The sequence below is a fragment of the Nothoprocta perdicaria genome, unplaced genomic scaffold (genome assembly GCF_003342845.1).
Source record: "Nothoprocta perdicaria isolate Ctin4 unplaced genomic scaffold, notPer1 scaffold_3, whole genome shotgun sequence".
NCBI classification, from domain to species: domain Eukaryota; kingdom Metazoa; phylum Chordata; class Aves; order Tinamiformes; family Tinamidae; genus Nothoprocta; species Nothoprocta perdicaria.
In genome coordinates, this window is record NW_020455532.1 from 1,038,617 (window position 1) to 1,055,032 (window position 16,416).

At 53.4% G+C, this 16,416-nt stretch overlaps 1 protein-coding gene across 1 annotated transcript; it reads right to left on the reverse strand.

Moving 5' to 3' along the window:
- Positions 1-1,245: 1,245 nt before the first annotated feature.
- Positions 1,246-15,707, reverse strand: GMEB2 (glucocorticoid modulatory element binding protein 2). Its single transcript, XM_026041898.1, has 9 exons — positions 15,580-15,707; positions 11,293-11,390; positions 10,224-10,351; positions 8,555-8,658; positions 5,646-5,803; positions 3,881-3,952; positions 2,924-3,061; positions 2,288-2,410; positions 1,246-2,070 (listed from the first exon to the last, which is right to left on the reverse strand). Exons 1-9 carry the CDS (start codon positions 15,705-15,707, stop codon positions 1,433-1,435), a joined length of 1,587 nt encoding a protein of 528 aa, XP_025897683.1. The 3' UTR covers positions 1,246-1,432.
- Positions 15,708-16,416: the final 709 nt, after the last annotated feature.

Consider the following 16,416-nt stretch of genomic DNA (forward strand, 5'->3'; position numbering starts at 1 on the left):
AAGGGTTTGAAGCATTTCTCTGCACATGCATGGACTGTAGCAAGCAGAGGGAATGTTTTCATGCATATTTATACATTTAAAAAACGCATTCCTGCTCTGACCTAGCCCTGAATTGCAGTCCTCTGACCGCACGAACACAATAAGCCAACAGCACTCATTCAAAAAAATATTTATTAGCTCAGTAAAGTGACCTGTCATGGCTGCTGCTGCCAGATCAAGTTATAGAAAACCCACACGTCGAGCACCCAACTCCTTTTAGCCGGAGACAGTGTAAACATCGCCGCACACGTACGGCACGTGGCTGCGAAYGGGAAGGGCCGGGAGGCTCGCGGCGGCCTCCGCACAGCGCTGGCGAGCTGCACGKTCCCCGTCGCTGCTTCGAGCCCCCGGAGCGTCTCTGCAAACCCGGCGGGGYGAGCGGTGAGAAGCAGCCGGCAGCGGCGAGGACGGGGCGCGCGGACGGCGGCGGCGCCGGGACCAGCCCGGGCCGGCTCCGCTTGCGGTCGAGCCCCGCGCGCTCCTGGTTCACCAGGTTTTCCGCACATTCCACAGTACGTGTGGGCCTGAGAGCAGTATCTTCGCGACCAGAAGGGCTACGCCACTTGAAAATCCCACAGAATGGGCTCTTGGAGAAAGCTAGAGAGAGACCCTAAATCCTCACAAGTTACAGCTGTTCCCGGCTCTTTGCTTTGTTTCTTCTCCTCCACACAACCCAAACCCGTAACAGTTCTCTCCCGCTTCCCTCGCTGGGAAGCTCACGGCGATCCTCAGGACGAAGGCTCCTTTAGGGACCCGCACAAGGCACTTGAGCCATCCGGATCCGACACAGCAGGACCCGGAGCCGCCACACAGGGGGGCTCCCAGCCGCAGCCTCATGCCCACGCGCGTCCCACGGACTTCCAGGCTCCCGGGACATCCTCTTCTTCCAGTGCCSCGTCCAGCACCAGCCCTTTGCCGGGCTGGTGCCACCTGCGCTGCTGGCCGGGCTCGCACACGGATCTGCACCCGCTTCGCTAGTATTTTCCTGGCCTTTTTGCTACTGCCTTTGTCTCCTTGCCCTGCCACCCTGCTCCCATCTGCTCCTCTAATACGTGCTGTCCCAGCTAAGAAGTCTAGAGATAAGGCAGGGCTATCGAGCTGGAAGTGGAATACGTATCCCAAAAGAACAGGACAGGAAGGCTTTAAGGCTTAAGCCTTTCTTTTCCTCTCCAAATAGGGCAGAGCATTTTGCCCTTCCCTCCTTTGGGTGTCTTTTTCCTCCCTCTTCCTCTCTGCTCTCTGACTCGAGCTCCTCGTGACCTGATTTCAGCCATCCCGAGTCTCATGGACCTGTGCCCTCTTTACACTGCTCCCCCTTTCCCCAGCACAGCCGGARAAAAGGCAGTTCCACCCAGAGCGTCACGGAAAACGTCCCTCCAGGCAAGGCCCCCCGTCACTTCTGCTCCGCCTCGTCGGCCACTGCGGTCACCTCGATGGTGGTGGCGTGTTCGTCGCCCGCCGCGGCGCCCGACGGCACCGTCACGATGGCGCTCCCGCCGGGAGCCATTTGGGTCACGTTCTGGATGGCGGTGCCGAGGCCCGGCAGCGTGAGCAGCTGGAAGGGGCTCACCACCTTCACCACGGTGCTGCCGTCCTGCATGGCCGCGGTGCTGAGCACCGTGAGGTTGGAAGCGTCCGGGTGGATCTCCACGGCGCCGGGGAAGCCGGTGCCGGCGGAGGCCAGCACGGTGTACCCGCCCAGGAGCGGCGACGCGGGCGAGCTCGCCGCCGGCGCCTGCGAGGGGCTTTTCGCCAGCACCGACGTGGGCAGCGACGACACCACTTTGCCGAGCGGGAGGCTGGCGAGCTGGGAGACGGGCACCCCCGGAGCCACCGCGAGCTGCGCCGGCGGCGACAGCACCTGGGACGTGATGGCAGCCGGCCCCGACGTGGCCCTCGTGAGCCTGGGCCGTTTCAGGGGCGTCGGGACGGAGACGGGGGTGAGAGTCATCAGCACGTTGTTGAGGTGCTGCGATTTGTGCTTCAGCTCCTTGGCCCGCTTGCGGTGCTCGTCACACTGCTGCTCCAGAGCTGCAGAGAGACGAGAATGAGCAGAGCAAACCCAGCCCGGGCCACGAACGAGCTGCCCAGGGCCCCTGCCACCGCCACACGTGCGGCGTGACAAGCTGCTCCTCCTTTACCTAGTTTCACATGCAGCAGCTTTAACGAGAAACCCACTTTTTTTTAATGCACAGAAACACACCAGCAGTGTCAAGGGAATCAACAGGAGCTTTTCTCTGAGGTTTACCTGCCAAGTCCCGCGTGTACTGTTCTCTCGAGCGATCCATCTGACATTTGTGGCTAGCCAGGACCTTCTTGACCAGGTCCAACATGCCAAAGTTCTGCACAATGTTGTTGAGTAAAACAGCATCTTAAAAAGAAGACATGGGTTTTTGAGGAAAGCAAAATTCCCAACATAAAGTATTTATCTTTCCCTGGTAAAAAGCCATATAAAAAAACCCAAACATTTGTCCAAAGACCTAGAGCTGGCAAAGAGGAAACACCAGGCGCAGCGACCCGGGCAGAACTGAGGCCACCTGTGTGGCCCCAGGCCCTGTTGATGTTGACAGTGGCCATGGACACGACAGGGCCAGAACAGCTTTCAGTAGAAGACTCTGCCCAGTTGGCAGCCTCCCTTTCCCCGCCCAACTATCACGAAGCCAGAAACACCCGTCTAATTTAAGTTTTATGAGAACGGTAGATTAAAAGCGAACCACTAACAGCATTTCCTTCTTAATTTCATTGCCTATTTTTAAGAAAACTGATGTAGTGATGGTGAGCTATGTTCCTGTAGAGCTACCCGTTCATCCTAAAGGGAGAAAACCCCCCCAAATGCCTCTGCTTGGGGGCTCTTCCCGTGCCACGCCGAGGACCAGACCCTTACCGCTGAGCTGCAGCGGGGAATCCTGCGCTCGCTCCTGCARGCCTTTTATGGTCTCCACCAGCTCCTGGTGGAACTCCTGGATCACCTCCTCCAGGACACCGGCATCCTTCAGCCCTCGCCAGAAAGCAAAAGCATCATCTGGAGAAAGAGAAAGCAAAAGACTCCCCAAATACTCAGAAGATGCAATGGGGATTTTAACAGCTCCCTCTCCAGACAAGTGGCTGCCCAGGGAGCAGCCCACCAAGGACACAGTGGTTTGCTCTGGATTCTGCTTCTTGTGCCTGCAAGTCCACCCAGTCTCTGGGTATAGGGCAGCAGGGCAAACCCAAGCCCAGCGCATACCCTGAAGGAGCTGCAACTGGAAGAATACACTTTTGGGGCATTTTAAAAGGGTGTTTTCTCCCTGTTTTCTTGCATCCTCCACCCACACCCCTGATCTGGCCACACATGCCACTGATACCATGGAAAAGGCTGTTGAGTTCAGCCCAGGATGCAAATCTAACCCCATGGCAAGCCAGAGTCAACAAGGCAGGACTCCCTCGGGGAACCTGACCTCAGCAGCGCAGCTAGAGGAAGCAGCAGGATTCCCAGCTAAGGAACATCTGTTTCCTTGGCTGCGATTACGCCAGAGCAGCAAGAGAAGCTTCCCGACGGCTCTTGTTTTCCCTGGGGCCACACCAAAATTTGGCCTGTGCTTTGATGTTCGAGTGCTTAGAAACAATTTTATACCAAGAGGAGGGTGCAGGCAGACCGCACCCGTGCAGGATATAATTCTGTGCTTTGCATAGAGCAATAAATAAATAAATAACCCCGGGGGAGGTCCGAGCCGACTTGCAAATTAAGGCAGCTCCAGCTGGGGTTCCTATGCGTTTTCCCTGCTGTTGCCGGCCCTTTTCCGGGCACCTCTCCTAACCTCTGCCCCGGATGTGCTGGGCCTAGCGCCGTGCCGAGAGCTACCTCCAACGCTGGGGCTCCAGTCGCCGCCATCCTCGCACGTTTCTATGGTGATCGTCGCCGGGGAGCCGTTCACTGCAGCCAATTGCGAGAAGAAGCAAAAAAGAAAAAAAAAAAGTCCTGATTTTTCACTGTTTTTGCCAGGCCGCTCCTGCAGAACGCGCTGCTGTTCCGCAGCGCTCCCTCCCCATCGCATCTGACTGGTTTTATTTTACTTTAAGTACTGGTTTTATTTGATATAAATATAAAGTTTATATATTTTGTAAATGATTTTATATGAAAATTTTATATAAATATAAAATTTTATATAAATATAAACCTTGCTGGTTTTATTTTATTCGTTTACTTGGCTCTCCGAGGCCAGCGGGGAGGGTCCCCGGCGCCGCGGGGCCTCCAGCCACGAGCAGCACCGGGGCACACGAGCCCAGGGCGGCTGCGGGGCCTCCCGCTGCTGCGGCCGAGCGGGGATCCCGCGGATTTGGGCCTGGATCGGGGCATTTGCAACACGGTGGGTCCCATCCCCAGCTCCCGCCGCTCRGCTCTCCGGGGATGGTGCCATCCCGTGGCACCGCTGCCGAGAGCCAYGGAGCCACCTGAGCCGTGCCAAGGKAACCGGGGCCAGTGATGCCACCGCGAGCCCCTGGGGAGCACCGGGACGCAGCTCCGGGCACTGMAACCGCGCTCGAAGCCTCCCCGCCAGCGATTATCCAGGGTTATATTGAAGGGAATGCTGAGAATGGGGCTGCAACAGCGCGGGTGCAGCACCCACCAAAACAGGCACCAGCACCCATAGGTACCGCTGCCGAAGCCCTGGGCTCCGAGGCACCCAGCTCCTCCTCGTCCAGGCCCCTCCAGACTGATCCCGAGCTTAGGAACCATGCGGAAGACATGGGGGGTTCTCAGCAGCAAAAGGATTTGGGATATATGGAAGTATTTAGAAATTAGAGAACTTTCTAAAAAAAAAAAAATTACCTACAATTACAAGGTAATTAGGTTTAGGGTTAAGGCTGCACAGTCACAATATCCTTTTAAGCCTATTTTTCTAAGCTACACGCATGAGGGCAAATTAAAAGAAGTCTGTTGTATTCCCTGGTTCTCTTTAATCTTTCATCAGACAAAAATGATAAATAATTCAAGCCAGGGAGCCTTAAATGAAAATGCTTAAATTATTCAGCAAGAAGTCAGTTTACAGCTCTGGAAAAAAAAATAAAGAAAAATAAAGAAAAATAAAGAAAAAAAGAAGGAAAAAAAAAGAGAAAAAAAGTGAAAAAAAGTGAAAAAAGTGCAGTGAGAGGGGCTCCCAGCCCAGCCTGCTGCACACCAAGGAAACTGCAGTGATCTCCAAGCTCCAACGAGGAGCCCCAAGGGACGGTGAGCGCCCGTCCGGCGGCCGAGCCACGGGATGAGCTCAGCAAGCAGCGACTGCCCTTTCCCTGCTTCCTCACAGATTATCTCCCTCCTCCTGCTCCAGAGCTTGGGGTAAGACAGGATGCAAGAGGGGCAGCTCACTGGGTCATGCAGCGTTGCAAAGCACGGAGGTCAATTAATACACCTCTGCTAAGATGCACCCTAATAATCACTCTGCCTAGCCCTGAGAGAGGAAATCCTGCACCAGAGCAGGGAGGAAAAAGTAGAGAATAAAAACAACCCACAAAACCAAAAAGAAAAACCCAGAGGCAGCAATATGGGGCATTCATTACGCAGCATTATTTATACTTTAACTCTTGAAAGCCCCTGTCAGAGGGGTGCTAGGAATTGCTGGACGTACCATCTGCAGAAGCAGGAGTGAGAGGAATATATTCCGTTGATGTCTGGCTGGTCAAGGACACCCTGGCTCCGGTCAGGTCAATTTTAGTGCTCCGGCACGTGTTGGAACAGACCTTAGTGTGCTGGTAGAAATCCAGCTCTCCTGAGTCCATGATCTTCCTGCAACACARGGAGCAAGCACGAGAACATACTTGCATCAATACGGACAGAGCGCTGGGAAACGGCTCCTGTCTGTGCACGGGCAGAGCTTCCACTCAAAACTCGCCAAAATCCTAGGTGAAAAGCCCAGGCCACGCTGCAGCTTTCTGCTTTGCTCCTCCTTTAACACAGTCCTAGCTAGCAAGCAACGGGAAAGCAGGAGGAAGTGTTTCCCTGTAAGAGAAGCAGTTACAAAAATAAAAAAGATCTCGAGAATTCTGTATAACCGGCCAGAAAGGGGAGAACAGTCCAAGGCAAAAGTCTTGATCTCACTCAAGTGTCCCTATTTCTTGGTCTTAGGGTCAATGTTAAGCAAGGGTTAATTAAAACAGTGCCTATTTCCTCAGCCTGTTCCATGCTGGCCACTTTTGTACAAGTCTGAGCACTACATCAGTGCCAGTAAAGTGCTTTCAGCGGCCACGATGGCAAAGGAAAAGCCAGGCAAACACATCATGCTGGGCTGAGGTAGACAGCTAGAACGGATTAGTATTTATGAACATTTTTCCACTGTTTTTTTCTGCTGGATCAAGCTGCATCRGGAGCTTCTTTGACCACAAATGATCTGAGGTGTGATGAATTGATAGCTAGTGTTGCCAGTGATATTGCCAACACAGAGACAAGGTGATGCACAGGGAGGTTGTTAACTAGATAAGCAAAATGTGACCTTATGAGAGTGGAAGGAAGGAGGAAGGTACAAGCTTAAGAGAGCACTGACTGTGTTAGAAGTRAGTTTTACTGAACAACTAGAAGGAGAAAGAGGAAGAGACCAAAAAAGCTTTGCTTAAAAAAATCACTTCATTGAAGCAAACTGCCCTGTTCTCTCCTTCACTGCTGCACACACAGATTAATTAGTAAAAGAAGATTAAAACCAAATGAACGTGATGCCCTCCAGYTTGAAAGGTAGCAATCTGCTGGAGGTGCCCAGCCTAGCCCTCAGCAAACAGAAAGGTTTAGAACAAGTTTTAGGCCGCAGAGCTTGGAGGCGGCTCATTTCCTACACAAGCAAGGCGAAGAGTCGAAGGAAGTGGTGAGCTCAAGACTCAAGGCGTGAGAGCCACAACAGGGTGCTCTGGCAGAGCTGGTGATCTGTGATACAGCGACAACAGAGACCACAAGGCAGCTTCACAAAGCAGGCTCTCAAGAGCAGGACTGCAGCACTCTGAAAAAGATTCCTCTTCTAATCTGTCTAATCACTGAGGTCAAGTTTCTTCAGGCTGACAAAACCAGCACATTTCAAAAACATCTTTTCTTCATTCCCGAAACATCCAGCTTGGGCTGAGAGATTTAAGACACATTAACTTTTCCCAGGGATATATTATCATAAAGTTAAAAATACCTTTAGAAATAGCAGGACGAGTTGCATGCTCTCAACACATCTTCTGCTTGATGGAAGGCTTCACATGAACTTACAGTTTAGGACCCAGTTTTGTAACGCAGCAGTTTAACCCTGCTCTGTGCCATGGCCAAAACCCTCCTTGCAGAGCGCTGTGGGATCAGCTCTGAAGATGCTTCCTCAGCTCGGAGTGATGCACAGAAATACCCCACAGCGTGTCCACGCTTCCATGGGACTCCCACATGGAAGAGGCATCTCTTCATCTCCTCCTCAAAGAAGGGAAACCCCTGGCCTAGAGTTGGTGCCATCACTCTCTGCACAGACCCATGGGCATCTAAGTTCAACTAGCAGCTCTGACGGGATCCAGCAGACTTGGCTTTGGAGGGCAAGAGGAAGGGAAGGAGAACAGAAGGTCTCTGTCTGGTCCTTGGGTCCCCACACAGACACCCGCGGCGGGAAGTTGCCTCCTTCCCCTTTCTGCACCGTGCCATGTAGAAAGAGACGGGATGTATTTCTGGCTATAAACTAAAGTCTCTGCCTAAGTAAAGCAGGTTGCAAGCTGGGCATATATGATCTTCCTCATCTAAACAAGCTGGCCAAGAACAACCTCGGYTCCCTATGATTTGCTTCCGCTGGGCTGCTGCGCTGGCCTTCACATTTCCTTTGTGCAGCTTTTTCCTTGAAAGACCTGCCCTGCAAAGTCTATTATGTCAAATCCACGGGAGCAAAAGCTGCTTAGAGAGAATACGGGAGCCGCCTGCGTTAGCAGGGGAGAACACGGGTAAACACAAAGCCACGCAGTGAAAAGACTACGAAAATACCGACGATTGCTAGGGAAAGAGGGGAGGTATTTATAGCCCGCCGAGGCAGAGAGGGATCTTAATTGAATCACAGTCTCGGGCTGCTGCAAGACAACCATAACGGAATTAAATTCYGTAGTTAAGGCCAGAGAAGATGAAGCGCTTGCATACATAAGCTTTAAATAAGCCTCTTGCAGGAGAAAAGAAAAAAAGTGATACAAAGCAGACGTAATACAATGTTAGTTTATGACCAGACTCATTCCACGTGGTAGGTCATCCCAAGCCTGACCACTAGTTACCATTAAAATTCACAGTGACATTAGGACAGACGAGAGCCCAGTGTAGCTCAAGTTGTAGAAAGGCCAGGGAACCATTTGTTGTCCCACATTACTCCCTCCACACGAGGATAAGCAAAGCCAGTGGATGGACAGTACCGGGGCCAGGCTGTTAATAAGATAAATGGTCAGTGAGTGGTGCAACTGCTCCTGCAGCAGCATGTGTCAGAGCTGCCCCACGCCACCACTTTCCCCCAGAAAGAAACCCGGCTGTGGCTGTGCACATACAAACAAAGAGACTAACCGGAGCATGATCCCGTTCATCCGGATCGCTCGCTTCCAATCCTTTAGGGTTGACTTGCCCGCCAAGTGGACAAACTCCTTGGGGCTAATCAGGTGATTGTTAAACTGCAAAAGGGAGAAAGGCAACATCAGTGTGGCCGAGCACAGGCAGCAAGCGCGCCCTGCAGAAGAGGGTCACGGGGCAGCAGGGCTGGCTGCACAGGTGACATTGCCCGGTGCCCAGCAGCAGTGGAACTGCTCATAGGCCAGGGTTCAATACCTGCTTGCAAAAAGAAACGAAACACAAGCTGATAACGCTCCCACACCTTAAGAAGAGTAACTGAACCCTGAGCTAAGGCCAGTTCCAGCTGAAAGTCAAATATTTCTTTTACACTTAGTAGCACTTGCTCATTATAGCCAAGATTTGGCCTACGTGCTGTATACAGGCGTTTGCTAGATGCCCAACCCTGTTCCATCCCACGGCAGCAAGTGGAAAAGCCAGGCAAAAGATCTCTTGTGGTTTTTGCAAGCTGTTAGTATCAGCATGCTGCTCCCTGCCCCTTGCAGCTCTGAGCACGGGGAGCTTCTGCTGTGGAAGAAGCTCCAGTWTCCAGAGCACCTCAGCTCTGGTGGCTGCCACTCGCAAGCAAGYGGACCAGCAGCCAGATACGGAGCGCTCCTGGTCCCAGGGATGCAGGGAGCGGTGCTACTACTGCCTGGTCTTTGACCTCTCATAGGGTTTTACTATCAGGGACAACAATCGATTAAAGCTCTGAGCGTCGTTAAGGTCACACACCCTCCTCACTGAGGGCTACCTGGGGACGCTGGCATGTACCGCAGCACTTCCCCCGTTTCTCTTATTACCCCCCACACCCAGCTGTATCTTAACTCAGGAGCTAAATAAAAAGCAATCTCCTGAAGCAGGCAGCCCATGAAAGAGCTGCTTTATGRGTGGCCTCCATAAGGACTTCCCAGGTGCAGGTCTCTCCAACACCCATCTCGGGCCAGGCAAAGCTCCTGCATGACATTAACTACATCTGTCTCCCAAGGGCAGAGGCCACAGTGCAAAGAGAAAATTGATTTTACACAACAGCAGAAGCAGCTGAATTGCAGCACTGCCTGTTTCTGGAAAAGGGCATGGCCTTCTCCTTCACAGAGCTCCTCACAAGTTAGGTCAAGGAGATACTCCCTAAAATTGTGCTTTTTAATCAACATCTAAATGCCACTAATGCCCCACTAGGGCATCACAAAGTGCGTTCCTGGATGTGAACATCTGGGCTTCCTCCCCACATCCCTACAGATTGCAACCATGAGCCATGGAGGCCACAGAAGAAGCCATCCAAGAGCTCCTCATCAACCTTCTCACCAAATTCTTGGTTTCTCTCAAATGGAATAAACAGAAGCGCCCAAAGTTTTTCAAAGTGCTCCAAAGTGGAGCTAAATGGAACCTGCACCTCTCTCCAGGAGTGCTCATTTTTGCTGAGGACAAATCCATCAATGCAGCACTAAATGTCCCACCAAGATGTGGTTCTGATGCAAGAAACATTCACCAGAGTCCTCCCAAATTACCTGGGCAGCCCAGGCAAGCCCAGCGCTGGCCCTGGATGGCCCGGCCCACTCCAATTCTCTTCCCAGGAGAGGACAGTGACAGAGGTCCTGCCTCCTCCCGCACACACAGGTCTCATTCTCACCTGCACACACTTCACGTTGATCCCAGGGCACACAAATTTTCGCCATATGAGGTTGGCCTTGCTGTCGCCACAGGTGATGGGGTAAACGATCTCTGCCTCCAGGCTGTCCTCATCTTCAGCCATCTTCACTTCTCACGAGGAGCAGAGGCAGGGACAGAGCAAGAAGGAACATGAGTTGCAACTCCTGATTAACCCATGAGGTTGCACGTACAGTGCYAGAGCACAGTTCAAAAGCCAAGGGTAAAAATATGCAGATGGGGCAGCCGGTTTCTGTGGCCATAATTAACTCATTTTATTAATAAATGTCCAACAAAAAYGCATAAGCAAATTCACAGACCCAAAAAAGTGTATGAAACCTCAGAAGTCATTATTGGTTAGGGCTGAAATTTTGATTCCTTTTATGAGAATGAAAACAATGAAGGCACATTCGCCCTTGTTTTTATAGCGTAATGGGTTTTTTTTAGGACAACTCACTCTTTTGAGCCTCCTCAAGCCAGGTGCTCACATGCCACTGGCCACTGTGCCTTTCTGCAGGGCAACTGCTGTCCAGCCAGCCCAGCCACACGTTGCTGCTGCTGGAGCCTCACGCAAGCTCCACGTTACAAAACGCTCAGGGTTAAGCCAAGGACAGGGAAGTTAAGGGTCTATTTCCTCCCCTGGATTGCACTCTCCATGCTTCCCAACTACAACCCAGTGGTACGGAGCAGATCCGGCGCTGCCAGCCCCAGCTGAGCTGGAATCATTACTGGTTAAATTCTCTTTTGCTTGCCAGGGCAGGAGTTTGCCACAAGCAGCRGGATGGCAGGGCTGTCCTGGCGGGAAGCAGCAGCGGGAGCCACCAGGGCTGTGCCAGGCAGGGCCGTGCCAGGAGAGGGCGGCAGCACTCCAGCCTGGAGGCGACCGGCTCCTTCCTGGGCTCCTTCCCGGGCTCTGCATCCCAAGCTCTGCATCCTGGCTGCACGCCGGACAGTGGGGTGCTCTGCAAGGCACCGGGGGCCCCTCCTTGCTTGGGGAGCCCCTTCGCCCGGGGAGCCCCCCTTGCTCGCGCTCCCGCAGCGCCTGCGCCTACCTAGGACGGCTTCCTTCAGGTGCGTGGAGGCTGTGAAGGCAGCAGCTGCCTCCGCGGCTGCGTTTTCCGTCTCCAGGGTGTCTTCATTGATGTCACCGCTGGGAAGAGGGTTGAATGTGCAAAATTAGGCAAGGTGGGAGCACCATTCCCGCTCCCGCCAGCTCCAAGAGACCCCAAAAACTTTGGAGCCATTTGCACTGTGCCCTCCCATAAGAGGCAGGAGGMAGCCCCGGTTCTGAGGGGCTCAGGTCTGTTTTTTCTTTAAAAAATAAAAATCCCATCGCCCACAGGAGAGGAGCACTGCCACAAGAGCCCTGCCTGACGTCACTTTTAATGGGAGCCGTGCGAAGCTGGCGCCAGGGCAGCCCGTGTGCCCGCGCAGCCCTGCTCCGCGCCCTGCCGCGCTCCGGGGCTGCTGTCAGCACCAAGGGAACTTCTCCCCAGCCTCCTTCAGAAGCTTCTGCCAGCCACTGGCAGCAGCTCCTAGGAGARCTTCCCCAGAAACGCAGGTGTGAAACACTCTCCCATTTCCAGGGTGCTTTAGGGTTGGGAGGAGCTAAACCCAAAGCAGAGAAGCCGCACCAGGACCTGTGCTTCCCAGAGAAGGAGCTCAGAGCGACACAAACCCCATGAAATGTCACAAAATCTGTGAATTCAAGGACAGACCAAAGGCAACAGCAGCTATAGACCTTTCAATGCCAAGCTCAGCCTCTTATAAGCGAACGTTGCGCATTTGGCTCTTCTGATCTGGGACCTCACCATCTCCTTCAGGGATGGATCCTCACCACCACCTTTTAGGGGACTCCCAAGCAAGAAGAGCTCACACTGCTTCTCCATAGATTGTTTGTGCAAATCCCAGCCAGCTCTCAGCATAAAGACTACATGACCATCCTAAGGGGTTTAAAGATGTATATCTGGTTTTGTTACCAAAGAAGACCCAGTCTAATTACAGCAGAGCAGCAGTAAATCTGCTCTTCTTCTTTGGAGGAACAACAACAAAAGTCAATTTTTCTGAATCTTTGGCAGCTTCACAACACACAAACTGTCTCCCAAGGAAGACAGTGTRGGGAACACACACCTGAAACCTGCCTTGCTTTGGTACCAGGAGTGAATTAGAGCAAGAGGCCCAGTGAGTCACCAGTGGCTGCGCTTCCCGTCGGCAATCGGATGTTACCAGGACAATCGGATTCAAGAGCAACCGGTTTTTCCATCCCAGCCCAATAACACACAGCTCCAGGCTGGAACTTCAAAGCATCCCTTGCCCTCCACGCTGCAGGGCTGGCCGGGCGCTGCACAGATCAAGGAGTGCGTGGGAGCCTCTGATGCAGGGTGAGCAACCCGAGATCCTGCTTCACGGAGAGCGAGGAGACGCTGAGGAAAGGGCAAGTTTGGGAAGAAAGGCAACGTATTTTGTCCTGCTGCAACCTGCTCTGGCCAATAACGCTGACCCGTGGAGCGCCGCGCCTGCAAGGGGGATGTGGCAGTAATCACAGATGGTTGAGGCTGGAAGGGACCTCMAGGGATCATCTAGTCCAAACCCCCTGCAGCTTCCTCCAGGACTTCAATTCACCCCCTTTGTCACTCAAAATGACTGAGAATGTTGTTGGGTTGGGATGCCACAAATTCCTTCCTTAGGAGAAGGACAAAGGAACCTGTAAGAAAAATCCAAGCGGGTGGACAAGGCAGCATGCCACTGCCTGAGACATACCTGGGGAAAGAGGGAAAGTGGGCCAGCTTTTCCTCTCTGCTTTCCCCCATTTTGTTCCAAAGGAACAAGCTAGAGGAGCAGATGCAGAAGGGAGCAGGAGAACATTCCAACATCTCCCAAGCCCCAGTGGTTCAGGCCGGGAACAAGCCCGAGCCTTGGCTGGTTGTCATGACAAAGCTGTGGGAGGCAGCAGCGCTCACGTTTCATGGGGCAGGATCATGCTCAAGTTTCTCCCCGGGAGAATCCGCAAACCAGATGGGAGAAGAGGGAGAAACTGAGTGTTGACGAAGCACCCGGCTCGCTGCTGCTTCCTCTGCTGCTCCTACCTAGGCTGAGAAGTGTCCCCAAAATGGGGCCAGGAACCCCATTTAGAAACGCTGGCCAAGTGATGGGACGTGCACASAGAGATCTCTTCCAAAAGAGAGGCTTCTCCCTGACCTTCATTCTCTTTACCTCTGCTTTTTTCAGTCAATCCCAAAACTGCATGAACTAATTAAGCCCTTGTGTGTTGGTTGTATTTTWTTTTTCCCTACAGCAAAAAACACACCCAAAAGAAAGCAAGAAAAACACATCAACAGGGAGCTTTGTCACATTAAGCTGGGTCTCATACAAGTTCCAAGCCTACTTCCCACAGAAGCAGTGATGGAGACAAAGCACAGAACCCAAGTTGACGCTTTCAGCTGCTTTTCTGATGGAAACGGGAGGTGGAAAGAGAAAAGAAAGCAGGAGGAGACCAAAGCAGGCTACAGACCCTCCCAAGGAACGGAAGGGAGGGTCTCTACAGAAGCAACCGTCCAAACCCAAAGCGAGACGGTGGGTGGCTTGTGCTGCCATCTACACCCAATGCCACAAACCCCGCGAGAGCAGCTCAGCCCCAGCCCCGAATCCTTCCCATCCACCCGCCGCCCTCCCCGAGCAGGGACCCGGGGGCGAGGGGACGCAGGCCAGCCACTCGCCACGGCCACGATGCCCCATGARAAGCCCTCGAGGACCCTCGTAACGCCTGCAGAGCCGTCCTTGCTCGCGCATACAGACACACGAAGCCGTCCTCTCCCCACGCTGCAGCGCTCCTGCTTCTGGCTGAGCGCAGACACGCTGGGGAGGTGAATAAAAGTTTCCAAAGCAAAATGGGAGGGAAAAAAAAAGGAAAGGAAATGAAACCAAACCAAACGAGCCAGTCTCTGACCCAATTCATGTTGCCAGAGAATGTAACGCTGCGGCAAACAGACCTGCAAAGGCACCAGCCACATGAAAACCAGGAATGCCCCTGCATCCCAGAGGAGCTGCAGCTCCAACCCAGGCCCGGCTGCTTCACTGCCAAGGAGGAGGTGACTGTAGGCAAAAACAGCCCAAAAGCAAGAGCTGATGCTCTCCTCACACTGTCATCCCTGATTTGGGAACGGAAAAGACTCTCTGGAAGAGCTCCTACCAGGAGCTAAAGCCTTTCCGCAAGTTTTCTGCGGGTTGCTGCAGGGCRATGGAAACAGAGTCTGTTTTGCAGGATAAAACTGGAGCTCCAGAACCTCCGAAACGGAACCGTGCTCTGAAACAACCCAGTGTTATGCTGAAGTAAAGCGTATAACCTGTCAATACCGCCGCTTCCAGGTGTAAAACAAGCGCTGCTTGYGGTGGTGAAAGCCTAAGGAAACTCCAGACAGAACAAACGGCAGTCTAATATCTATAACACCATGAAAAAGAGCCGGGGAGGGGGGAAGTCRCACAAATTCACTTTGTTTTGGAGAAGTGACACCCCACTCGATATTTTGCAATTTCAAGTCCACATTTGCTATTTACATTGCCAGCGGTGATCCCACCCGTGTGTCGCTTATGGTGACAGCAGAGTTTTCCTGCAGAGCCCTGCTCAAAGCCGGAGCCACCCTGGAAGAGCCGCTCTGCTCCGCTACAGTCAYGGAGGCAGCTCAGAGAATGGGCTACGATTACAGGGAAAAGCACCGATCACGCTGGTGCTCGTGTCCATCCCAACACCCACTTCCACTCACATATTTCCTCTGTCCCTTAAAAGACACTTTCACCCAGCTGTCTAAATATTTTTTTACATTGCTTTTTACTGATTTTTCCTTTTTAAGCACTGCTTTTTACTTGGAAGGCAGTTTAAACAGGCCATTTTCAAAGAGCAGGAGCAGAGACCGCTCATTTTTGCTCCCGTTTGCAGCACACGGCAGCAAAACGTCACCAGGTTTGTGCAGATACCGAGCGCCCGCTCTCTCTGCGGCATCAGCAAGAACACAACCTGGGGTTCCACAGGTGTCCCCAAGGTGCTACTGGTGTCTGCAAGGTGCTACTGACCCAAGTGACACAGAGTAAAATGCTCCAATGAAGGATCCATGGGATTTGCTCGATGGGATTCAAGCAGCCCAAACAGGACGTTCTGGAAATGCCTTTACAGGACYCTGGGATGGCTCACGTGGCTTCACGCTGCACAAGGGGCATGGGCAAAGCCACAGGAGACACTCGCTCCCATCCCGAGCGTGGGTGTGCGTCCTGCAGCAGGAGCATTTCCAGAGCACAACCGCTCCRTCGCGGCGCCCGGCGGCGCTCCCGGCGCAGCCGCCCCTTACCCGTGCTGGGACAGGTTGGTGGTGACGAGCACCGTCTTCACCTCCTCCACGCCGCTGCCGTCCACCGTGTCGGGCGTCGTCACCACCACCACCTCCTCCATGTGCACGCTCACGTCGGGCGCTGCCATCGGAGCCGCCGAGCGAGGACACCCACTGCGAGGGCGGGAGAAGACACGCGGTCAGCAGGGCGAGGAAGAGGAGAGCAAGGCATGCAAGGAGGGCTGCAGCAAAGCCACAATCCTGAAGAAAAGAWGAGGAATCCCCAAGCAGGGATCCAGTCGGGACACTCAACCAAAACGCACTTTGCGGCCTCAACGGGAGGCTTCCCTTTCCCTCCAGGGAAGGGGAAAGAGGGGCAGGAGCAGCAAGGAGCACGCAGGAGAACGGCGCCATTGGGAAGGGCTCCTCCACGAGCTGCCTTCTCCTGAGGTTTTAAAACTGTGCAAGGAAACTCGGATGGAAGGCGTGTTCCCAACTGTTTTCCAAGCTACCTTAGGGAAGACTTTAGGCTCACGGAGGAGCTCGCTGCCCCGGTGCAGCAGCAGGCACAGAAATTATGGAGGATTCCTGCAACTGATGCACCCTGCACCACCACAGCCCATCGGAAAACCATACTGAAGGCCGTGTTCCTAACAAATCCGCACCAGCTTTAGGCCAGCTTAAGGCCAGCCCCAGTGCTGGTTTGTCCCCGAGGCGCCGTGGTGTTTTCGGGGCAGCGCCGCGGGCTCCTGCGCCTCGCTCCACAGGGTCCAGCCTCGGGAGYGCTGGGAAGGCAGGAAAACCAACCGCAATGCCAAAAAATGCCCCAAACAGCACCCGGGAGGGGGGAAAGCTTGG